Genomic DNA, 27,998 nt, shown 5'->3' on the forward strand with positions numbered 1-27,998 from the left:
CTTTCACGTAAGGTGGTTTTCTCCTTAATGAAATTTTCCAGGAATAAAAACATTTTTGTAAATAAAAAGTGAAACGAACAGTTACTCAGGATTATAATTTTAAAAGGATTGTTTACGGGAAAAGGTAAAACCACAGGTAGATGTAATTATTAGTTTTTAGAAAAATAACGGTAGAGAGATTTGGAATTTTAAGGCTGTTTGTTTAAATACAAAAATTTATATAATTTCCGAAAAGTGATTAGTTGAGTAGACATATTGTTTGAAAGAATGGCTGGTTTGTCGAATGGAAAAGAGAAATGTTTCTGATTGGCTTGGCAGTTTGGAAGGGGGAAAGAGAGGTTTTGAATGTTGAGATAGTTTGGAAAAGAAAGATTATTGAGTTATTGGCATTCGAGAAGAGCAGTAAAAAGTTTTCGTGAGTAGTTCAGAAGCAAGTACTAGTGGTTGTTTTGATAGTGAGAGTAGCTGGAAAGTGGAACGAGAGACAAATCAAATCGAGAAGAAATACCTCTTTGATTCTGTAAAGTCCAAGAGAGTAAGTTATAAGAATTATCGTTATTAAAATTATTTATGACACCAAGTAAAAAGATACTGGGGTCTCAGGAGATTATTGTTGAGAGAAAGAGAGGAGAGAGTTTTGGAGTTTATTGAACGAGTACTGGCAAAAGGAGGCCTGGCTTGTGTTTTGGAGAAATAGTTGCTGGTATCCTGCTGGATTGTTTGCTGAGAATGGAGAGGGCTTTGATTGGTAGCCTAACATAATCAACAAGGACGAGCTGTTTGGGTCAAGAGGAGACATCATTGTGTATGAATCAAAAAGGTCAGTCAATAACCTATGTGATAGATTTTCTTTATAATCAGAAGTTAAATTTTTTTACGTAAAAGCATATGCATTTAATATTCCAACATTTAAAAAATTTAATAGGAAGTATAAGTAATTTGCGAATACCAAATTTGTTTGTTTAGCTTGTTTTTTATTAAGGTTATCAAGAACAAAGCGATAAATATTTGTTTGAATTAGATTAATTTTATATGGTAAAAGTCTCTTTTGGACAGTTATGCCCACAGGATTTAATTGATAAATTTCTAGAGCATTGCTTTTGATAATAAAGGTATTTGTATGTGTTTATTTATGATTTTTCTATTTATTTCCTTTTCCTATTTTATCCCAATAAGGATCAACTAAGAGATACTGAAGCCACGAAAAAGGATAAGTATAACCTAAGAGAATTTAATTAATTTTTTTTGACAAAAGGCACCCTGAGATTTTTTCTTAATATTTATGTATGATTTGCTTCAATTAAATAATTGATCAAATAAATAATAATTAATATAAAAGTAATAGAAAGCAGATCTTAACAAGATGGCGAACCAACGTAAGGCATTAAAGTATCTCTGGTTGTGAATTTGAAAGGATAGGAAACGGAAAAACAGGTGAAGGAAAATTTATTTGCCCGTCGGAAAAAGTTGATATATTTACAATTTATGAAATATTTTGTTTGAGTTATTTTTTTTATCTAGGTACAATTTTACATATTTATTTTATTTTTTATTGATTTGAATTTTGATAAATTTGAAAATTTGTGTGATAAATTGATTATATTTGGGGAGAGAAAAATTTTCGTCTCTATAGCATACAAGGTATTTTCGAATTTCGTATCAGGCGGGGATAAATTTTAACTACATGTCGATAACAACCAGAAGCAAAAGCAAAGAAAACAAAAAACAAGAAGAACATTTTGAACAAGAAGAACATATAGAACAAGAAGACATTTTCGAAACAACAATCATGGCATCAGAACAACAGGAATTATCAGGAATAGATAAATTATTACAACTGATGCAACTCCAGTCACAAAAACTGGATGAATCACAACAAAAAATGGATAAAAATCAGGAGGAAACATCAAAGAAAATGGATAAAAATCAGGAAGAAACAAAACGAGCCATGAAGGAAACACAAAAAAAAATGGATGACAATCAACAGGAAACAAAACAAGCAATAGAAGAGAACAATAAGAAGATAGAGGAACGCATAGAAAAGTATGAAAAGGAAATAAAAGGATGTTTGACAACAATGAAAAACGAGATAGAACAACATGAAATGGAAATTAAAGATCACATGCAAGAACAAGAAATGAGAATGAAGGATCACATGAAAGAACAAGAAATGAAAATTCAAAATAAAATGGAGGAGTTAACAAATTGTCAGAAAAAGGAACTAGAAAATATGGAAAATAAGTTGGAAAACGCATTACAGGAGGACAGGCGAGAAATAGAAAGAAAAATGCAGGAAATCAGGAGTCAACAAAATTACGGAGAAAGAAGGGAAACGATTATCCATAGTACAGAGGATGTGAAAATAAGATTTGGCGGGGATGTAAAAAAATTACACCCAGTAATTTTCATAAATAATTTAAAAAAGAAAGTACGATACGTCGGTAACTTCGAAACAGCCAAAGAAACGATAAGAAACCATCTTGAAGATGAGGCGAGTTTATGGTTTGATAGCAAAGAAGAAGAATTGGACAATTGGCATAAATTCGAACAAAAGTTCCTGATTTATTTCTGGGGAAAATACAACAGCTAGAAATAAACAAGGAGTTGCAAAATGGGAGGTACCATGATAGAATGGGTATTTCAGAAAAAACATACGCACTACAATTATACAACAATGCAAAACACCTATAGTACAATTATTCGTCCGAACAGCTAGTAGAACTGATAGCCGGACATTTTGAAGATACCTTAGAAGATCACATAACGTTACAAAACTACAAAGATATCGACAGTTTATGCCAATTCTTACAAATACGGGAAGCAAAAATGAGAGAAAGAGAAATAAGAAGATCGCAACAAAATTGTAGACAACGCGAAAATCAAGACTATAGAGATAGAAGACAAAACTTTAGGAGAGATTATACAAGAAGAGAATTTATTCCGAGGAGGGAAAACGAAAATAGAGACAACGGAAGAGGAAACAATGAACAAAGAAATCGGCAATGGAACGAAGACAGATATCGAGAAAAAAAATAGAAATAACAACCGCACATATCAAGGAGACAAAAATGATAATAGAAGGAATGAACAGGAAAATCGTGGAAACCGATACGGGTCCGACAGACCAAGAGAAAATAGAAGAGCGGTAAACAATACGCAAATAGGTGAATATGAGGATGAGAGACAAAGCGACGGAAGAAGAAGCGAAGAAGAACAGCAAGCATTTTTTTCACGAAGGCGTTCACTAAACACAAAAGAACAAACAGGAATTTTTTGTCATCCGAAGGAATTTATTAAATTGCCAGGAAATAATGATAAAGAAGTGGAGTAAATTTAAAATTTGTAGATGGTTTTATCAATGAAAAACCGATTAAAATTATGATTGATACTGGTTCGGAAATTACATTGATTAACATGAAATTAATAGAAGAGGTTGATTTAACGAATTTAATTTACAAAATTCCCAGGGTAAATTTAGTGGGCGCAATTAAACGGACTTTGGCAACAATAAATGAAGGAATACCAATAAAGGTTCGATTGGGGAAGAAATTTTATGCACTACAATGTGTTACAATGCCAAACATGATGCATGATATGATCGTAGGAGTGGACGAATTGTCAGAAAAACATGTGGTGATAGATTTCAAAAATAACACGATGAAAATCACAGTGGAAAAATAAGAAGAACAGGACATTCTGGAAATGGACAAGGAACATGAGAAACGGAAAAAGAATAATGTAGACAAAAACAAACGGTGGAAATGAATTTGGCAATGAAGCAAGGACAGAAAAGAAAGAGGAGAAAGCAGCAGAAGATAAGTAAAGACAATGAAGCCTGGGATTCCTCGAAAAAAGAGATGAGCCCAGAAGAAGAAAAAGTAGAAAAAAGAGTGACAAAAGAAAATGAAGCTTGGGATTCCTCAACAGAAGAGAGGAGACCAGAAAAAGAAAAAGAAGAAGAAGTATGCAAAATGCAGGAGGCAGAATATATAATAAACATGTGTAAAGAATCGGAAGAATACGAAAGAAAATTAATATGTGGAGAAGAAAAGGAGAAGAAACTGCCTGTAATATTGAGGGAGTATGAAAATTTAATAAATGAAGAAAGCAGAGTAGCCAAAAAGTATGAACAGTCATTTGAGGTTAAAGACTTAGGAAATTTTCGATCGAAATCTTACCCTATCCCACATAAGTACAGACACTGGGAAAAAGGAAGCAATTGTTTGTCAGGTGGGACTCAATATTTTGACACAATAGAAAAGTGTTGTTGTCGAGAGGAAATCTTTTTTTTTTGTTGCACTTATTAATAACAATTTTATCTCAAAACAAGGCGGGGATGTTATTGTGTTTCAATTTATCAATCAAAGATAGAATAAAAATTTTATCTTTTTAATATAACGCGGGCACATAAATTTGATACACCCTGTATATTGATTTGTAAATATTTATTAGAAGTTAACTTTCACGCAAGGTGGTTTTCTCCTTAATGAAATTTTCCAGGAAGAATTAAAAACATTTTTGTAAATAAAAAGTGAAACGAACAGTTATTCAGGATTATAATTTTAAAAGGATTGTTTACGGGAAAAGGTAAAACCACAGGTAGATGTAATTATTAGTTTTTAGAAAAATAACGGTAGAGAGATTTGGAATTTTAGGTCTGTTTGTTTAAATACAAAAATTTATATAATTTCCGAAAAGTGATTAGTTGAGTAGACATATTGTTTGAAAGAATGGCTGGTTTGTCGAATGGAAAAGAGAAATGTTTCTGATTGGCTTGGCAATTTGGAAGGGGGAAAGAGAGGTTTTGAATGTTAAGACAGTTTGGAAAAGAAAGATTATTGTGTTATTGGCATTCGAGAAGAGCAGTCAAAAGTTTTCGTGAGTAGTTCAGAAGCAAGTACTAGTGGTTGTTTTGATAGTGAGATTGAAGAAATACTCCTTTGATTCTGTAAAGTCCAAGAGAGTAAGTTACAAGAATTATCGTTATTAAAATTATTTGTGACACCAAGTAAAAAGATACTTGGGTCTCAGGAGATTATTGTTGAGAGAAAGAGAGGAGAGAGTTTTGGAGTTTATTGAACGAGTACTGGCAAAAGGAGGCCTGGCTTGTGTTTTGGAGAAATAGTTGCTGGTATCCTGCTGGATTGTTTGCTGAGAATGGAGAGGGCTTTGATTGGTAGCCTAACATAATTAACAAGGACGAGCTGTTTGGGTCAAGAGGAGATATCATTGTGTGTGAATCAAAAAGGTCAGTCAATAACCTATGTGATAGATTTTCTTTATAATCAGAAGTTAAATTTTTTTACGTAAAAGCATATGCATTTAATATTCCAACATTTAAAAAATTTAATAGGAAGTATAAGTAATTTGCGAATACCAAATTTGTTTGTTTAGCTTGTTTTTTATTAAGGTTATCAAGAACAAAGCGATAAATATTTGTTTGAATTAGATTCATTTTATATGGTAAAAGTCTCTTTTGGACAGTTATGCCCACAGGATTTAATTGATAAATTTCTAGAGCATTGCTTTTGATAATAAAGGTATTTGTATGTGTTTATTTATGATTTTTCTATTTATTTCCTTTTCCTATTTTATCCCGATAAGGATCAACTAAGAGATACTGAAGCCACGAAAAAGGATAAGTATAACCTAAGAGAATTTAATTAATTTTTTTTGACAAAAGGCACCCTGAGATTTTTTATTAATATTTATGTATGATTTGCGTCAATTAAATAATTGATCAAATAAATAATAATTAATATATAAGTAATAGAAAGCAGATCTTAACAATACTTATTTGGGAATAACCATATCAATAAGACTATCAGGATTTTTTTAAATTCAGTATGATAAAGATATTAGTTTTTTCTAAATAATAACAATGAATGTAGAGCATCTATATTCCTTGATATTAATTTGTTTAATATTTACAACTAGTGGAACCTCGATTATCCGTCTCTCCATTAACCGTCACCTCTGTTAACCGTCAGGGTACCTAAGTAAGTTGTATTGACTACATAAGCAAAAGTTGGGTCATTAATTCATTTTGTTTGAGCATTGCGATAAGCCAAACGAAATTCGCTGAAATGTATAGTGCGGTAACAAATGAAGTTATGACTGAACCAACTGTTTTGTTTTCGTTGACTAAAGATGACATAAACGAATCGTTAATTTGTGATAAGGAAGCAAACGGCTATCGATTGCTGACAGATAATGAAATCATTGAAATGGCAAAAAAGCGGACGAACCAGATTCAGAAGCTGACACAGACTCGGAATTTGATGGTGGCGATGTCGATGATGTTATTGCAACTGACTGAACGGACAAAGATTTGCGTAAAGAAGCTAGAGAAGCTGCATCGCACATGCAACAATTCATCGAGTGGTATTCTTGACAAGAAGAAGCCAATAAAGTAGATTGCATGCTCTTACGCGGATTAAGAAAAATGTGAAGCGTCAGTAAAACAAAGATTTCAGAATATTTTAAACCAAATTGATTCGTTTGTATGAAAAAAAATTCCTCTTATCTTGTAAAACAAAACATATATGTAAAAACAATTTGAGAGTTGTACTATCAATTTTCAATTTTTTTAATGTTCTGTTAACCGTCTTTTCGATTATCCGTCATACCCTTGGTCCGGTGCCCTGACGGATAATCGAGGTTCACTGTATTCTTGTTTTGACCTGATGTATGAGCAGACTAGCAGACCTTACGATTCTCAACGAAGAATTGACGAATTCACTGGTAGCAGACCCAGGTTGACATAGGATTGTCATGGTAATTATGATAATGATTTTGTTATGAAGGCTATACGCTCTGAGCTTCTCTGGTGTCGCTCCTAGCGGTTACTAATTCAACTTTTACTAGTAATTTTTAAATTTATTATTTAATTGTTATCGCTTAATATTTACAACGCAAAAAAGTAATTAAATTGTAATCGATTTTTTTAAGATTTTTCTAATCATTTTGACGTTCTATTGATAAAATATCAATTTCTTACTTCGGATACTTTGACAATAATCGTGTAGATGGCGCTAAGATTATAATAGATATAGATACCTATTACGGAACATTAAAAAAACTTAAATTCAGTATTTCAAACGTAAGTATATTTAAGGTAAAAATATATACCACAGCTTTGACCAACTAATATTGTTTATAATTAATGTTTTTAATTTTAATTTTAAATTAATCACTTTGACATTTATGTCAAATTTCCGGTAAACGTTTACAAACTTGTCACTACTGGCGTTCGCGAATTTGTAAATATCCCCTCTACGTACGAGCTCACAGCGTATAACAAACTATTAATAGAAAATTATTTGCAAATGTTTATATATATTTTTTAAACATTCCTTAAAAATAACGTGATATGGTTTTTCCTTCAAAAAATAATGAAGGTAGATCAAAATCAGTATGATGGACTATCATTTGGTTCCTTAGAGGATGGAAAATTTTATACCTCCCCAAAATTTTCCATCCTCTAAGTTTGGTTCCGATTATGATTTTGTGCACATAAATACAGGGTGAGTCATGAGGAACTGTACATACTCCTACCTCGTATAGAGGCTCCTATGGGGAATAACAAATGACCATTAAAAAGTGTCTGCTCCTATTGTTTAATAATATACAGGGCGAGTTTCGCATTTTGACAGAAATTTGTATTCGCCATAATTTTTGAACGGCCAGGTCGATGTGTCTCTTATTTTGGTCAATTGTTACACTATTACCACCTTATCAACTGATTTATTCAAAAAATCAGGCCCGGCTTCAAAAAAATTAGTTCGTTTGAGTCTTAGAAAAAATTTCACCCTGTATACGCTTTTTGAAAACTATAATATGAATTTTATAAATTAGAGAAATAACCAATTAAAATGACATATTTATTTTTCCCCACACGATTATTTAATTTTTTATAAAAAAAATCAAATTTGACTATGAATTAAAAGTTTGGTAAAGTGAACCATAGATTTAAAAAAATAACTTTTATTACAAAAATTATTTTTTTTAACAAATATTTAATTTATGTTACCACCCAATCAACTGATTTATACAAACTAGAAAAAAATCAGGCCCGGATTTAAAAAATTTCATTTTAATCTTAGAAAAAATTTCACCCTGTATACGCTTTTTGAAAACTCTAATATTAATTTTACAAATTAGACAAATAGGCAATTAAAATGGAATATTTATTTTTTCCCCACACGATTACTTAATTTTTATAAAAAAAATCAAATTTGACTATGAATAATTAAAAGTTTGGTAAAGTGAATCATATTTACTAGAAACCTGATTTTAAAAAAAATAACTTTTATTACAAAAATTAAATTCTTTTGAACAAATATTTAATTTATGTTACCACCCAATCACCTGATTTATTCAAACTAGAAAAAAATCAGGCCAGGATTTTAAAAATTAGTTCGATTTGGTCTTAGAAAAAATTTCACCCTGTATAAGCTTTTTGAAAACTCTAGTATGAATTTTACAAATTAGACAAATAGACAATTAAAATGGCGTATTTATTTTTTCCCCACACAATTACTTATTTTTTTATTAAAAAATCAAATTTGTCAAAATCGGAATTTTACGATAAAAATAATAAAAAAAATTAAACAACGTTTTTCTTAAAATTAAAAGCTTCACCATTTTTTTTTCTACACCACGTCTAGATCTAAAACTCATAACACTTCTCTTTGGACTCTATCTATAGTTTAGAGACGTGATCAAAGTCTCTAACATAGACGTGATCAAATAGATAAATTTTAAATTTTTTCACTTAATTTTTGCGATTTAACTTTGCAATTAACGAATCTGCACCTTTCATTTTTAAAAATTCATAACTTTTATGAGAAGAAGACTGAAAGTCTACAACAATTTTTATAGTCTTCACAATGGTAAGAGATATGTGCTGTAAAAATTTCAGAAAAAAAAATATTAAACTTGAACAGAGTTGTAGCGAGTTAAACCGTGATTTCATTTTTTTTTTTTTTTTTTCATTTTTAGGTTAAAATTCCGATTTTGACAAATTTGATTTTTTAATAAAAAATTAAGTAATCGTGTGGGGAAAAAATAAATATGCCATTTTAATTGTCTATTTGTCTAATTTCTAAAATTCATATTAGACATTTCAGAAAGCGTATACAGGGTGAAATTTTTTCTAAGACCAAAACGAACTAATCCTGGCCTGATTTTTTTCTAGTTTGATTAAATCAGTTGATTGGGTGGTAAAATAAATGAAATATTTGTTAAAAAAAATAATTTTTGTATAAAAGTTTTTTTTTAAATCTATGGTTCACTTTACCAAACTTTTATTTCATAGTCAAATTTGATTTTTTTATAAAAAATTAAGTAATCGTGTGGGAAAAAAATAAATATGCCATTTTCATTGCTTATTTGTGTAATTTGTAAAATTCATATTATAGTTTTCAAAAAGCGTATACAGGGTGAAATTTTTTCTAAGACCCAAACGAACTAATGTTTTTGAAGCCGGACCTAATTTTTTTCAAGTTTGAATAGTGTAACGATTGACCAAAATAAGAGACACATCGATGTGACCGTTCAAAAATTATCACAAATACAAATTTCTGTCAAAATGCGAAACTCGCCCTGTATATTATTAAACAATGTGAGCAGACACTTTTTAATGGTCATTTGTTATTCCCCATAGGAGCCTCTATACGAGGTAGGAGTATGTACAGTTCCTCATAACTCACCCTGTATATAATCATATTTTTTAAACTTAATTTTTATTTTAGATTTTCTTTATAATAAAAGAAGAACTGAAGTTAGTATGAAACCAGTGTCTGGACGGTGTATTTTACAAGCAAGAGTACCTTTTAAAACTTGAGTTTGTCACATTTTTTAGTTTCATAATTTTGTGTGTGTAAATTGTGATTGTGGAAATATTGTTAAGTTGTATTCATAGTTCGCTATTTGTTCTTTTAAATACTATTTTTATTATAATTGGTATTATAAAGTTGAAATCCTCAAAATATAATTTATAATTCGAATGTAGGTATTTTTATTTTTTCATGTATAAAATGTCCTCCAGTAACAGTAACTACAGATTGATTTTCTAATGCATACGATTACACAAGCAATTCTGGACCTCGGAGGTAAACTACACTATGTCATTTCGAGCAACTGTGTTTATCATTATGATAATAATATTATCATTAAAATGTAGGTCATTAAAATATAGTCTTTCAACTAATTATGGAATATATCAGATTTTTATTAACATCCTAAGTGCTCTAAACTTTTTGCAAACACACGCTATCATTATGATAATAATATTATCATTAAAATGTAGGTCCTTAAAATATAGTCTTTCAACTAATTATGGAATATATCAGATTTTTATTAACATCCTAAGTGCTCTAAACTTTTTGCAAACACACGCTAAACACAGTTGCTCGAAATGATATAGTGTAGTTTACCTCCGAGGTCCAGAATTGCTTGTGTAATTTTTCGTATGCATTAGAAAATCACTCTGTATTTACTGTTACTGGTGAGATATCTCAAAAACTGAAGAACTAATGCCTTGTCTAAAGAGCTTATGGGAAAACTAAAAAGAGGACATTTTATACATGAAAAAATAAAAATACCTACATTCGAATTATAAATTATATTTTGAGGATTTATATTGAGGATTTGAGGATATATTATATAACCCATTTGTATAATCCAACTTATAAAATAAGTGGATTAAAGAACCTTATTAAAATAACACCATGTCGACATAGTGTGGTTTACCTCCGAGGTCCAGAATTCGACTTCATAAGTCCTAGGTTTTCATCCAATGTGTCTAGAAGTTGATATTAGAACTCTTCGTGAACTTTCCATCTATTGATATAGGATATCACTAATTTTTTTTTGCCAAACTTCCGGGCACAACTTTTTAACCGGAAAAAAACATCAAAACCCCAACTACGAGCTCATCTTTTAAAATGCGTTGATTGGTATAAAATATAACATGCACTATTTCTACGACTATAATGTACTTCCGGTTACAAGTTTTTAACAGGAAGAGATAAAATTCGGAGGTGTATTCTGTCCAACCTTCAGTACCATACATCATAGTTGGTCTTAAGCCAGTCCTCTAGACTCTAGAACTTACCTTTTAGTTTTATTGATAGCTTTCTATCACACAGTACTCCACGTACCACTTTCCACTTTATCTAATTCTTTACTTCTATTACTTACATCTCCCTGTAAATACTTCCCCGTTGGCCAGTAATGTCATTCCCAGATACATAGAATTATTGTCTTGTGTGATTTCTTATCTATCCAAGCTAACTAATCTGTGCAGATTTGCAATATTATCTTTAAAAAATATTCTGTTTTTGTCATACTTAATTTTATTCTTTTTTCTTCAAGCGCCTGTCTTAACTGCTCTAGTTTTTCCTACACTTATCTCTGATTTTTCTACCAACACAAAATATCTGCATACATTAACAACCAAGGATCTCCCTTTAAAGCTCAGCTGTTATCTGATCCAGGATGAATGAGAATAAATTTAACACGGAAACATAATGAAGCCATCATTTCACTCAAAATTTTCCAGTACATATATTTCTGGTAGCTTTGCCATATGACTTCTCAAGATTATGCAAGTCTTTCTCTTTCACTCAAGTTTTCCATTAGCTGTCTTAAAATAAAAATTGCTGTTGTGGACCTGCAATGCATATATCCAAAACGACTTTTATCCATTTTTATTTCTAGAACCTTATACTAAATTTATCTTCTAAATTGGTGTCTTCACCACCAAAACTGAAACATGTCGAATTAACAAAATATGCTATTTTCAAAAAGAGTCAGAATTTGTGTACAATCAGATGACCCACGAAATCGTGTACTTAGAGGTCGAGGAAGACAAGCAAGAACGAAAACTGTCAGATATTATCACAAATACACAAGGGGAAGTGTAATGTTCTGGAGAGGAATTGTGATCCGTAAACAAACTGCTTTAATTTTCATCCAATCAACTCTAACTGCTCACAGGTATGTTGATAACCTGTAGTCAGGCTCTGGAGAGGGGCAACAGGAGAAAATTTAATTTTATTGCATGATAATGGACCTCTATATACCATTAGAGTGACTACAGATATCATTGAAGCAGAATATATCCCTTGTTTGGAGTGGCCTGCTTGCTCACCCGAGCTTAATCCTATAGAGTATTTGTGGGATATGCTTAAAAGAAAAATTAGAGCTCGCCGGGATAATCCACATAACATCGCACGGCTAGTACAATCTGCTTTTAAAGGATGGAGCAACCTACCACAGAAAAATGTTGATAAATTGATTAGGAGCGTGCCCACGCAAACTGAAGCTTGCACAAGGACTAGAGGTGATAGCAATGACTACCACAAAATACAAAAAAAAAATAAATAAAAACAATTTAAACATTATTCGTTTTACATTAAAATTTTGTATGCTATTGACTTTAAAACAACTACTTTCAATGTGTTCGTTAAATAATTTATTGTTTTATTTAATTGTTATGTATTTGATATTTAATTGCTTTAAAATAAATATTGCTTGCTATTTTGACTGCTATATATTGACTGCTATTTCATCGATTGTCATTTGTTTCGAGCTTCTGTCATTTGTCACAAAATATTAATATAACGTCATACGTCTTTGGTTTGTATCATTGGTAATATAAATATATGCCAATAACGTATGACGTAGATATATTAATATTATGTGACACATGACAGAAGCTCGAAACAAATGACTGTGAATGAAAAGCCCTATTCGCACAAAACAGTAAGAAATATCAGATGATTCCATATAAGTTTGGGTGTGTGTATAGGGTGAGGCAGATAACTGGCCTAGTAGAAATATCTCGAGAACTAAATGCAACAGAATCATGAAAATTGTAATAAAGGGGTTTTGAAGGATGATCTATTAAATTAAAATATTTTCATCTCTTTGCAACTTCAGGTTATACCGGAAGTTGCTTATAACTTCGTTTTTTTTTAATGGGACACCCTATATATTTTTACATTTTTGGATTCTCCTCAATATTTCCTTTCTTAAAATATGAGGTTTTGTAATATTATACAGGGTATTTTAAGAGATATTTACGTTTTTTTTATTAATTTCTTATCAATATTCACACCCTGTAGAATTGTAATAGTTTGACGTTAAAAACTCTGCTTACGTTCAAGTGATTTTTAATATAGTCTATTATTGTTAGGAGTCATTAGTATAGCTAATTTTGAAATTTTAGTATACAGGGTTGGTCGAAACTCGGAATGAATATTCTCTGAGTTTTCTTAAATGGAACATCCTGTATTTTAGTATTGTAATGAAATGATATTTCATGGTACATTTTTATTTTATAAGTATTCCCTATACCTAACTGCTTTAATTTGTGAGTTAATTGGTGATTCAAGCTAAACATTAATTGAAATAAAAAATGCGTAAAATTTTATTAGATTTGCCGTGAAAATATTCAATCACAACTGATTTTTCAGAAATAAATACATATTATTCCAGACTGATCCTTAAAATTACCAATAATGGTTTAGCTATCAAAATACCTACGTAGCGTAGTTAAGATTGTTGGTGCGATTAACAATTAAGCACAAATTAGAGCAGTTAGGTATAGGGAATGCTTAAGAAATAAAGAGTGACAAACATGGAAGTGTTGCGAAGGATGCAGAAAGAAAAAGAACTTGCGCTTACTATTAAAAAGCTCAAACTGCAATACTTGGGACATATAATGAGGGGACAAAAGTACCAGCTACTACAATTAATTATTCAGGGAAAAATAATAGGTAAAAGATCCATTGGCAGAAGAAAACATTCATGGTTGAAGAATTTAAGAGATTGGTACAAGTGCAGCAGCTGCCAATTATTTAGATCCACGGTATCAAAAATACGCATAGCCTTGATGATAGCCAAACTTCGGAACGAGGACGGCACCTGAAGAAGAAGAAGAAGAAGAAGAAATAAAAAAAGTACCATAAAATATCGTTTCATTACAATACTAAAATACGGGGTGTTCCATTTAAGAAAATACTCATTCCGAGTTTCGACCAACCCTGTATACTAAAATTAAAAATTTAGCTATACTAATGATTCTTAACAATAGTTAACTATATTAAAAATCATTTGAACGTAAGTAGAGTTTTATATGTCAAACTACTACAATTCTACAGGGTGTGAATATTGCTACGAAATTAATAAAAAAAATGTAAATATCTCTTAAAATACCGTGTATAATATTACAAAACCTCATATTTTAAGAAAAGAGATATTGAGCAGAATCCAAAAATGTAAAAATATACAGGGTGTCACATTAAAAAAAAAACGAAGTTATAAGCAACTTCCGGTAGAACCGGCAAAGAGATGAAACTATTCTCATTTAATAGATAATCCTTCAAAGCCCCTTTATTCCAATTTTCATGGTTCTGGTGCTTTTAGTTCTCGAGATATTTCTAATAGGCCCTTCATTTGCCTCACCCTGTATATATCGTCGCCTCAAAGCAACAGTAGGATATGTCAAATAATGTAGTTTCGAGAAAAACGCAATTGAAAATTTTACGAAACTTCAGTAAGTAATTAATAACTTTTTGAAGTTATACTTCTTTAGGCGCGATTTCATTGAGGGTGAAATTTTATTAATCTGCGCGCATGCGCACACATGCAGCATGGAATTCGTTACTAAATGTTTCAATTTATGTATTTATCAGTCCAGAAAAGGTGTGGAAAGAATATATTAGTGTTTTTAAATAAATTTTTCTACAAACGTGTTAAAAATGCAATTTATAGCACTCCATAGGAGCGTTAAAAATGCTTCTTTAAAGTGCTTCTTTAAATGCTTCAGTTAAAAGTGAATTGTCAAATTGTGAAACGTCAAAATATTTATATTTCATTTATTAACATTAATAGATATTAATAATACAACTTGCGCAATTTGAAAAAGGTGGTTTAAAAGATTTTTTAAAATATAATTTAAACCAGCGGTTCTCAACCACCGTGTCGCGACACACTGGTGTGCCGGAAGAACCTATCAGGTGTGTCGCGAGATTTAAGAATACGATATTTTTATTTATATTTTTTAACTTGTTATAATATACCAATCATAACTTGTTATAAGTAATTTTATGTATTCTTTTGTTGGTGTCGCGAATCTGTAAGGAGTATGTTAGTGTGTCGCTGAGTAAAAAAGGCTGATTTAAACTGTATTGCATTTTTAACACGTTTGTTTGTAGAGAAAATATTGTATGATATAGGTACGTGTTAAAAAGTACATTTTTAAGGCACTCATGTGAATTGCAGAATGAGCGAAGCGAATCTTTCACATGAAACTTTCACATACGTGCCTTAAAATTGTACTTTTAACATTTAGGTATATCATAAATAACTATTATTATAATTTTTGTGTATTTGGACTTGTCTACCTTGGGAATCATCATCATTCTCTTTGCCTTATCCCTATGCGGGGTCGGCTTCCCTAATTGCATTTCTCCACACAATTCTGTCTTGGGTCATATCAATGTTAATCCCCTTTACCAACATGTCCTGCCTTATCGCCTCCCCCCAGGTCTTCTTTGGTCTTCCTCTCCTACTCCTTCCAGGAATCTGCACTTCAGCTATTCTTCGTATTGGGTGATTAACGTCTCGACGTTGAACATGACCGAACCATCTTAACCTATGCTCTCTCATTTTGGCATCAATTGGTGCCACACCTAGACTTCCCCTAATATACTCATTTCTAATTTTATCCTTCTTTGTCACTCCACTCATCCATCTAAGCATTCTCATTTCCGCCACATGCATTCGTTGTTCCTCTTTCTTTTTCACTGCCCAACATTCAGTCCCGTACATCATAGCCGGTCTTATGGCTGTTTTATAGAATTTTCCCTTCAGCTTCATTGGAATTTTTCTGTCACACAACACACCACTCGCTTCTTTCCACTTCATCCATCCAGCCCTAATTCTACTGCATGCATCTCCATCTATTTCTCCATTACTCTGTAATACCGATCCTAGGTACTTAAAACTATTGCTTTTCACAATCATTTCACCATCCAAAGATACCATTTTATTTGTAGTAGCTCCATCTTTAAATGAACATTCCAAATACTCTGTTTTTGTCCTACTAAGTTTTAAACCTTTTTCCTCCAGAGCTTGTCTCCACTGTTCCAGTTTTTGTTCTAAGTCTCTTTCACTATTTCCTACTAACACGACATCATCAGCATACATTAAGCACCATGGAATGTTACCCTGTAGTTTCGCTGTTATCTGGTCCAAAACTAATGAGAATAAATACGGACTAAGCACAGAGCCTTGGTGCAATCCTACTTTCACATGAAATTTATCAGTCTCTCCCACACCTGTCCTAACACTAGTCGTTACTCCCTCATACATATCCCTCACAATCTTTACATATTCACCAGGGACTCCTTTCTTATTGAGTGCCCACCACAGAATCTCTCGAGGAACTCTATCATATGCTTTCTCAAGATCACTTGTCTACCTTGGGAAACTTGTCAACTTGTCTACCTTGGGAAGTATTTTATAATTCACTTCGTCTGTTTATCACTATGTCTGAGAAATCTTGTAGCCCTGGTAATCAAAAGGATATAGCTCAGTGGTAGAGCGTTGGACTTGAGATCAAGTGGACCCCGGTTCGAATCCTGGTGTTTCTAATCTTTTTTAATTTTTTATATTGTTTTAATAAAAATGTTTGGAAAGTAGTAAGTAAAAATTAATTTAATCTTTAAATAAAATCCAAATAAACTGTCCGAAAGTATATTTATTTCATTGAAATCATATTTAGAAGTATAACTTCTTACGTGCGTACAAAGTACACACACATTCTTTTTTATATTTGAATGGATTTACATGGAATTTTGTTTGAGTACCTAACTTTACATGCGTCACATAACAATTTATATTAATTCATAAAAAAGTGAAAAATAATTGGAAAAAAAGTTAGTTGTCTTACTATTGCCCCTCAAAGATAATCTGTTTTTAACGATATCCGTAAATTTCTGTTATAGAAACTTATATTGCACTAAAGTTTTGTTTAAAATTTTACACATTTCAATACAAAAAACAAAACAATATTGTTGTTCAAACATTTTATTACATAAATTATAACATGAACATACTTGTTTTCCAAAAATATAAAAATTTGACAAGATAATAAACAAAATAAAATGAAAAAATCATCAGAATCAGTTTTGGTAATAGCGGATGCTGAAAGTTGTGAAAGTAAACACTTATTGCATTCATTCTCTTAAATCATCCCGAAAGTAAGGGGAATTTATCATTAATTTAACTTACCTTTTTCCTGTGCTAGATAAATTCCAGATAACAACTCAGAGTCAGTATTATTTTTGTTCGCTAAATTCACTAAATACTGACTTCTTCTAGATACCCGTAATTTTTACAATTTAAATTGGCTGAATTATTAATTTTCTCTTAACATACACCTTTTAACATCAATGTAATAGAACTATTGTTTAAGATTACTCAAGATAAAATTGTGACCGCAAGCTGGATGATATAAACAAAGACATAATCGCAACTCAGCAATAATTACAGGGCAACAGTATAATATGTGCGTAAGATAACTTAGTGTTGCATTATGTAATATTGATGACCAAAATGGGTAAACGACAAAATATAATGGTATGATATGTATGTTGACTTAAGCTACACAAGGATATGTAATATTATGAAAAAAGTATTTCACTTTTTATTTATCCTAGTGTTACACTCAACAGAAGGGTTTATTTCGAATCATTTGACATGGATATCACAAAAGTCATTTTTTTACATATCCTACTGTTGCTTTGAGGCGACGATATATCCAATTTTATCAGTTTTATATGAGGAATGTAAAAAAAATGAATTTCGCTCATGAGTAAAGTACTATTATAGTTCACAATATTTCAGTTAGAAGGATGTAATTGCATTAAGAAACATAGTTTTTAATCTCGAACAACTTTTTATAATAATAATTTCAATATTGTGAAAAATAAAGGTACTTGAATGAGCTCTTGAGCAAAATTCATATTTTCGACATACCTCGTATACTGTTGATAAAATTTTGAAATCTGATGATTGCATTTTAAGTTTTAGACTATGCAGATCAGTTTATGAAGAATAACCTTTTTTTGGTAAAATTGATAATAAAAATATTTCCCATGTGTTCCAAGTTACGCAGACACACTGTGTGTATACCTACCTAACATAGGCGTAACCAGGGGGGTTTTTGGAGCTATAACCCCCCCATTGGGATGTACTTTGAGCTCTATACGCTTAACACCATAGCCCTCAGAGACCTTCCAGTTGTTGTAACCCCCCTTAGGATCATCCTGGTTACGCCTATGCTACCTAATAAGTGAAAATTGAAGAATGTCCAAACAAAACAACTGAATATGATTAAATATGAAAAGAAAGCAGTCATCAAATAATATTTACCTTCACTATACACTCTCACTGCTATTTATGAAGCTTAGAAGATGTATCTAGTAGTATGATAGAATTGATTCAAAAAATGACATAACCCAGACATCCAAAGTGAAAGTTATCCTCCAACACCAAAGTGTTCTATATGGTCCATATAATCTTCAGAAAAAAGTCACACCTTTTTGAGCGTCGCGTCGTTTAGGGGGGAGAAGTCGGTAAATTCGTAGTTTTTTACGTTTTTCGTCAATATTTCTAAAACTATGAGGTTTAGGATGAACAACCATCTGTAGAAAAATGTTCTACATTAAATTTGAAATAAAAAAGGTCCTATACATAATCCTTCTAAAATGAGAGGTTCCAAAGTTACGGAGGTAGTATAGTATAATTGGTCCAAAAAAAGGCCTAACCCAGACATCCAAAGTAAAAGTTTTCCTCCAACACCAAATTGTTCTAAATGGTCCACATATTGTTCAGTAAAAAGTTACACCATTTTGAGCGTCCGGTTTGGGGGGGAGATGGGGGTAAGTCGGTAAATTAGTAGTTTCTTTACGTTTTTCGTCAATATTTCTAAAACTATGTTTAAGCGTAAATAATGTTCTATACAAAAACGTTCTACATAAAATTTAAAACAAAAATGGTCCTATCCATAATTGTTATAAAATCAACGGTTCCAGAGAGTTACGAAGGGTGAAATGTGGAGGTTTTCGATACTTTTTATATTTTTTGGGCAATTGATGATGATTTTGGGTGGTGAGGTTGACGTTTCTTCAAGGGCTTATCACTAACATACCATCGGCCACTGAAATAGTAAATCCTGTTAAAAAAAATTTCTTTCAATTAGTAAAAATATTATAAATTGCCCAAAACATATAAAAAGTATCGAAAACCTCCACTTTTCACCCTCCGTAACTCTGGAATCGTTGATTTTATAACAATTATGTGTAGAACCTTTTTTGTTTTAAATTTTATGTAGAACATTTTTGTATAGAGCATTGTTTACATTAAAGCATATTTTTAGAAATATTGACGAAAAACATAAAAAACTAATAATTTACCGATTTCTCCCCCATCTCCCCCCCAAACCGGACCCTCAAAATGGTGTAACTTTTTACTGAACAATATCTGGACCATATAAAACAATTTGGTGTTGGAGGAAAACTTTTACTTTTAATGTTTGGATTAGGCCTTTTTTGGAACAATTATACTATACTATCTCCGTAACTTTGGAACCGTTCATTTTAGAAGGATTATGCATAGGGCCTTTTTTGTTTCAAATTTAATGTAGAACATTTTTGTATAAAAGGTTGTTCATGCTACACCGCATAGTTTTAGAAATATTGACGAACAACTTAAAAAACTACGAATTTACCGATTTTTCCCCCATCTCCCCCCCCCCCCCCCCCAAACACGACGCTCAAAATTGTGTGACTTTTTTCTGAACATTATGTGGTGGACCATATAGAACAATTTGGTGTTGAAGGATAACTTTCACTTTGGATGTCTGGGTTTGGATCTAGTTATACCATACTATAGATAATTTTATTAATCGTAAAATACAATGGTAAAATGTATTTTACAGCCTGATTATCAGTGTAAAGAAACCTAAGAAAAATACATGCGGTACATGTGACAAATTAAAAATGAAAATGTGTAAGAATTAGGATGAAATAAAGTAGGTATAACTAAAACAACAGTTAAACAAACACCATTTACAAGCTGATCAAGGGTATAAAAACAAAGAAGACGATTAATTTCTGACTAAGAATCATGCAGCAGTAGTAAAAAGTAAAAATAGTGGACTAAATTTCACGTTTGTGTGACTTTTCTCCAGTGTGAATTTTTATGTGATTATTTTTTGTTTTTACAGTCAATTGATTACCACAAAAATGTTGCATTCATAAGGCTTTTTACCACTGTGTATTTAAATACGAATTGACATATTTATGCTGATTTAGATTAGATTTTAAAAATAAAATGCTTAACACAAATTTCACATTAATAAAATTTTCCTCCAGTGTGTGCTCTTAAATGCTTTTTCACACAGGTAAATCTACATTTTCACAATTTAATTGTTTCTTTTGCACACTGGCTAATGGGTTGTTCTTTTTGTCATGAATGACCAGCCACTCTTTTTATAATAACTTCAGTTCTTCTGGTATTATAAAGAAAATCTAAAATAAAAATTAAGTTTAAAAAATATGATTATAATATATTTATGTGTACAAAATCATAATCAGAACCAAATGATAGTCCATCATATTGATTTTGATCTATCTTCATTATTTTTTAAAGGAAAAACTTTATCACGTTATCTTTTAAGGAATGTTTAAAAATATATATATAAACATTTGCAAACAATATTCTATTAATAGTTTGTTACAGCCTTCATAACAACATCATTAACATAATTAGCTTGACAATCCTGTCAACCTGGGTCTGCTACCAGTGAATTCGTCAATTCTTCGTTGAGAATCGTAAGGTCTGCTCACCCGTGTTGAGCTGCCCCCCCCCCACTTGCAAAAATTAAAAAACAAATAGCCCTGATTTATGAGCTATTTATGAGCTCTCATATTCCGCAAACTAAAAATTTTGAGCTCGTTCCACTGAGCAGGAATTTAATACCCTAGTGGGGGGGGCTGAGTCAGCCCCCCCCACTACTTAAAAATAGGAATATTGAATCGGTTTTGGCGGCAGAATTACGAGCTATTTATGAGCTCTTGAAATTATATAGTTTCGATTTTTGAGCTCATCCCCTTCACCCCCAAACAACCCTTTAATTGATTTAACTTAAGAGAAAGATGCTGAGAAAACTTAAAATATATCGTATTGTGAATATAATTCCTATAGCTTATATACTCTAAGAATAAACTATTAAATCAAGAGCATTTCGATTATTGAGCTACAACCCCTTCGCCAGAAAACCACCCAATCTTCCCGGCTTAAGAGAAAGTTGTATTTAAAATGCGTTAAACTAATTATTTGGCGACTACATATCATTTAATAATTTATAAGCTTCCAAATTACGCGCATTTAGATCAGTAAATTGCAATTTATTTTGTATAGTGCAGTCACTGAAGGTAAAAATCAACGATTACCTTCAATTTCGGTGAACCTTCATCGATTTTCACGAAAATTGGTCAGTGGTTAGAGGATACGTCAAGAAACAAAGGTGACATGGTACCACCTTGCGCCTTTACCCTGAGGGTGGATACCGCCCCTTCTCGGGGGTGAAAATTATTTTATAAAAAATAAATGCACAAATCAATAAAAGAACAAATTAAAAGCAAAATTTATTATATAAAGTTAATAAAATAAGTCAATACTTTTTAAGTTATTAAAGATCAAAGATTTTAATTATTTGTGAAAAAAATGCATGTTTTGAAAAGGTTTTTTGTAAATCACTGAAAAACTTTAAGTTTTTACAAAAAAGTTAATAGTAGTTTAATTCGTATAGCTTATATTCTAAGAATAAACTCTTAAATCACGCGTCTCGATTATAGAGCTACAACCCCTTCGCAAGAAAACGACCCCATATTCCCGGCTTAACCTTCGGAGTACGAAGACTGGGTCAAGCGTGACCCGAAATTCAGTTATTTCTTAATATTTTATAAAATAATGTTTTTACAAATCCGATTGATCGTAAGTTCTCCTTATTTGTTTCAGTCTATTTTTTCGTATATAATTCGTGAACAAGCAAATTACAGTTTTTCCTCTACGTAACATCTATGATGCCGTGTCAGTCCTGACCCGGTCTTCGGATTTCGAAGAATATTTTCATTATGTTTGTAGGTACACGTAAATCGCAGTCGTCTCTGTTTACGGGTATACGTACAGTGGAACCCCGATAAGTCGGCCTCCGATAACCGGAAGTCCGGCTAACCCGAACCGATTTTCATCAGACAAAACACACATTTTTTCACTTTGACCAAGTTTTTTACCAAGAAATAAACAATACTGTGTATACAACTGTACTTAATTTAGATGTACATATTGTGCATATTTTATGTACTTCATGTTTTTGCAATTATAATGGAGTTTATCTGTAAGTATACCGTGTTTTATTAATTTTTACTATATTCTCCGGTTAACTCGGATTTTCGATAACTCAGATCGGCCGCAGTCTCGATTAATCCGACTTATCGAGGTTCCACTCTATTCAAATATATGGCCGGAGCAAATTTACCTATGCCCGTTTTCTGCAAGGTATTAAAATCTGGCCGCCGGAGCAAACTAGAATATGCCCATGAGTAACCATCTTAAAAAATTTAAATACAATAATTTAGGATTTTTTTTGTTTTTTGTTGAATTAAAGATACTGTTTAATAATACTGACTATTTAAAACATCCTTATAAATAAAAAAATGAGAATGGGTCACGCTTGACCCATCTTCGTAATCTAAGTAAGTCAAATAATCTCCGTACTCCGAAGGTTAAGAGAGAGTTGTTCTTAAAATAATTTAAATTAATTATTTGGCGACTACATATCGTTTAATAATTTATGAGCTTGCAAAATATACGCATCTCAATTATTGAATTGCCATTTTCTTTCTATAGTGCAGTCACTGAAGGTAAAAATCAACTAGTACCTTCGATTTCGGTAAATCTCCATTCATTTTCACGAAAATTGGTGAGCGGATTTTGATACTATCAACTTTTTCTGCATCTTATTTTTCATAGGTATTTCTAAGTACTTTGACAAGTATTTAGTACCTAAGTGTTATAAAATGCATCTCTTTCCCGTTATTTAAGCTTGAACCCTTAAATTTTAACAGTCGCGGAAAAAAATATACATTTAATTACCAATAACTTACTTCAATTAACATTAAAGGGTTTTTCAAGTAAGCAATTTATTATATTTTTTATTAGCTTCAATTTTAGTGATGAAAACTTTTTTGTAAAAACTTACAGTTTTTGAGTCATTTATGAAAAATCGCTCTAAAGCATGCATTTTCTTTCCAAAAATTAAAATATTTGATCTTTAATAACTCAAAAAGTATTGATTTATTTTAATCACATTATATAACAAATTTTGCTTACAATTTGTCCCTCTCTCGATTTGTGGGGTTATTTTTAATAAAGTAATTTTCACTCCCGAGAAGGGGGTGACATATACCCCAGGCTAAAACCCCAAGTTGTTATTGTCAATTCGTGAAAATAAACGGAGATTTACCGAAATCGAAGGTACTAGTTGATTTTTACCTTCAGTGACTGCACTATAGAAAGAAAATGGCAATTCAATAATTGAGATGCGTATATTTTGCAAGCTCATAAATTATTAAACGATATGTAGTAGCCAAATAATTAATTTAAATTATTTTAAGAACAACTCTCTCTTAAGCCGGGAATATGGGGTCGTTTTCTTGAGAAGGGGTTGTAGCTCTGTAATCGAAAGACGCGTGATTTAAGAGTTTATTCTTAGAATATAAGCTATACGAATTAAACTACTATTAACTTTTTTGTAAAAACTTAAAGTTTTTCAGTGATTTACAAAAAACCTTTTCAAAACATGCATTTTTTTCACAAATAATTAAAATCTTTGATCTTTAATAACTTAAAAAGTATTGACTTATTTTATTAACTTTATATAATAAATTTTGCTTTTAATTTGTTATTTTATTGATTTGTGCATTTATTTTTTATAAAATAATTTTCACCCCCGAGAAGGGGCGGTATCCACCCTCAGGGTAAAGGCGCAAGGTGGTACTATGTCACCTTTGTTTCTTGACGCATCCTCTAACTACTGACCAATTTTCGTGAAAATCGATGAAGGTTCACCGAAATTGAAGGTAATCGTTGATTTTTACCTTCAGTGACTGCACTATACAAAATAAATTGCAATTTACTGATCTAAATGCGCGTAATTTGGAAGCTTATAAATTATTAAATGATATGTAGTCGCCAAATAATTAGTTTAATGTATTTTAAGTACAACTTTCTCTTAAGCCGGGAAGATAGGGTGGTTTTCTTGCGAAGGGGTTGTAGCTCAATAATCGAAATGCTCTTGATTTAATAGTTTATTCTTAGAGTATATAAGCTATATGAATTATATCCGCAATACGATATATTTTAAGTTTTCTCAGCATCTTTCTCTTAAGTTAAATCAATTAAAGGGTTGTTTGGGGGTGAAGGGGATGAGCTCAAAAATCGAAACTATATAATTTCAAGAGCTCATAAATAGCTCGTAATTCTGCCGCAAAAACCGATTCAATATTCCTATTTTTAAGTAGTGGGGGGGCTGACTCAGCCCCCCCCCCCACTAAAGTATCAAATTCCTGCTCAGTGGAACGAGCTCAAAATTTTTAGTTTGCGGAATATGAGAGCTCATAAATAGCTCATAAATCAGGGCTATTTGTTTTTTAATTTTTGCAAGTGGGGGGGGGGGCAGCTCAACACGGGTGGTCTACCCATACATCAGGTCAAAACAATAATAGTTGTAAATAGTAAATAAATTACTATCAAGGAATATAGATGCTCTATATTCATTGTTATTATTTAGAAAAAACTGATATTTTTAGCATACTGAATTTTAAGAAATCCTGATAGTCTTATCGATATGGTTATTCCCAAATAAGTATATTAATATTTTACATGATTTTTTCACTGTGAACTATCATATTGATTTAAATTAAATCTCTTAAAACAATTACAAATACATAAGGTTTTTTCTACATTGAACTTTCATATATTTGAATTAAAGTAGATTTTAGGCTACAGTGCTCGACAACAATATATCTAAAATGTACTTGCACTAACACAAGTATATAATTTAAAACAAATTTAGTGATTAGAAGTCTAATAATCCAAAATGCCAGTAGGTATAAGATCTATATTTGACATAGACATTGGATCTTGATCTTTTTGGAAAGTGTGTGCCTTTCTTTTGAAATATATGTATGCAAATCCAAGGAGTAAGTAGGTACATATTATTATATTACATGTATAAACTCCATGTTAATAATGGAAACTTCAATCGTAGTTCACTACTATTGGCCTTTGCATGAGTAAATTAATGTGTTAAAGTTTAATTATAGTTAATTTTACTACAGATGTTGAAAGCTAATCAGAACCACCTTATCCTCCTCTTATTTGATGTTTTCAATATTAACTTGAAGTTAATAACTTCTGTATTTATTTGGTCCAAAGAATTTCCATCATAGAAATAAGTATTTTTATCTGTTTTACAGACCTTATCTCAGTTTTTACAGAATAGGAACATAATTATATCATCACAAATGTTGTCAGTATTTCCGATTTTAATCTTACATTCTTCTTTGTAAAAATTGTTTTCTTCTTGCTTTATGTTCATTTTACTGATTTAAGAAAATAATATCACATTCATAGCACGTAATAATATACATATTATTAATATGAAAATAAAGTAGTAAATTAACCAAAATAACAATTCTCAAACACAACCTCAAAAAATTGAGGAAAGAAAATCAGGTGACGATCCCGACTATATGCTAATATATTGTCAAAATGCTAATTAAAACTGTCAAAGTATCACTCGGGAAAAATTCGATAATTTTAGAGCTCTTGTGTAATTACTACTGATAATTTTGTGAGACTATTAAATATATTTTACAGTGGAAGTATTTCCATAGCTGAAAATAAGTTTTTATTGTTTCTGATTTAGTGGGTAGCAATAAAATTTTGAATTTAGACTATGTCCCTTTGTACATCCTCTATATAATAAAATTTGATTATTTGCACGAAATGGCTATAATATTATCTTGACAATTTTCATGTCGATTATGACCTAAAATCTGTGCAATAAGTGTGTGTTTAGAAAATTTTCCTTGCAAGTTATATTCATTTAATAGCATTATGGGACAAACAACAAAATTGCTTTCTTTCGTGTTTTTTTCTTGCTTTTCTTTTGAATAAATTTTTGTTAAAAAAAATATATTTGACTTTAAAATATGATATTTCGATTGTAAATTTAACCTGGAACAATTTTCCTGTAGACGTGTTTGTACTAAAAATGCATAGAACTCACCCTAATTCACCCTGTGCCTAGGGACTAATTCACCCCTTTCTCAAAAACGCACCCATTTAAATGGTAGCACTCCGCGGTTTTTTCATATTTAGAGGTCCATTGACCATATGAAACAATAAAATCCCGTTAACGTTGTAGTTCCTTTTAGCTCTCTTATTTTGAACATAATCAATAGCCTACAAAGCGCACCGAGAAGATGGTATAAATATTCAAATATTTACACTGGAGTATGGTTGGACTGACCTCTAAGGGGAATGATGAAATGAGTGAAATGAATGTTGACAACGAATCAAGTAATCTTTTAACCTAGCAATGCATCGCAGATTACCCAAATGAAATCAATTCGTTGTCGACATTCATTTCACTCATTTTATCGTTCCCCCTTAGAGGTCAGTCCAACCATACTCCAGTGTAAATATTTGAATATTTATACCATCTTCTCGGCGCACTTTGATTCAAATCATGCTTCTTGAAAAGCCTCTTTGAAAAATGGTAGACCCCGAAACACGGTGTAAGAGGATAGCAAGAGACTCGATTTGAATCAAAACGAAACTGATTATTTTCATTTTTGTATTCATTTCTTTTTATACTAGCTACTGATTTTGAATTTTTGATTAAATAATACTTGACATAATAATAATGGTTTACTATGATTTTAGGTATTAAGACATTTGGCGTGTCAACAAAATGACGAAAGTGAATTTTCTCATGAAACAACAAAAGACACGTCAAAAACTTTAAAGATGTTAAAACCGTACACCAGATACGAAGTGCATATTCAAGCCATAAATGATGAATTCCTAGGAAAAGATTTTTCAACATTTATAGAAACTATGCCTTTAAGAAGTATGTTTTTTTATATATTTTCATTATGAATATTTCGCTACTAAATTTACATTCTAAATTTAATCCCAAGAAAGATTTCTTCTATTTGTCTTGATTATTTAGGATAGTTACATATTTGTTAGAACAGTTTTTCCTATACCATCTTTAAAAAATTATACGAAGTTACTCGATGATCAATTGGATCATTATAGACATCATTAATTGGTTGAATCGTTTTCATTTTCATGTACCATGTCCTTTCGTAATAGTATAAGAGCTGTGAGACATTTTTGAGTAGGTATTTTAGGCAACCTGAAAATTTTTCAGGTGACTTTTCCATGATAGCCTAATACAAAAATGCCGGTCTGGCTGGAGGGTAGCGGTTATTTTCCACAAAAATCCCCCCAAAGTTAAAAAAAAGGGTAAAAATTGTTATTACAAAAAATATCATTGACGTGACTTTAAAGTAAATTTAAATATTCAAATATAAAGAAAATAAACAGGCCAGGCGATTTGAGGGCGATTTTAACTCTGCAAGATACTTGCATGGGCGTCCCAGCATTATTTTCAGGGGATGCATCTGAACTTCAGAAGATTTCATCTGAATCTGTACATACTATTAACGACTATAAAATATACAACTATACATGCATACTAGCTATGTACATTCCTTCCGGACAGGGAGGTACAATTGTTATTTTGACAGGGTATTTTTTAATATTAAAAATAAATATTC

The 27,998-nt window shown here is 31.3% G+C and overlaps 1 protein-coding gene across 1 annotated transcript in view; it reads left to right on the plus strand.

Annotated features, from left to right (window-relative positions):
* LOC126887030 (uncharacterized) overlaps window positions 1–27,312 on the plus strand; it is a 560,578-nt gene extending 533,266 nt beyond the window's left edge. The window contains exon 16 of the mRNA XM_050654335.1: window positions 27,097–27,312. Coding sequence (XP_050510292.1) covers window positions 27,097–27,312 — 216 coding nt within the window. The remainder of the gene's footprint in view (window positions 1–27,096) is intronic.
* Window positions 27,313–27,998: the final 686 nt, after the last annotated feature.

The sequence above is a fragment of the Diabrotica virgifera genome, chromosome 6 (genome assembly GCF_917563875.1).
Source record: "Diabrotica virgifera virgifera chromosome 6, PGI_DIABVI_V3a".
In the NCBI taxonomy this organism is placed as follows: domain Eukaryota; kingdom Metazoa; phylum Arthropoda; class Insecta; order Coleoptera; family Chrysomelidae; genus Diabrotica; species Diabrotica virgifera.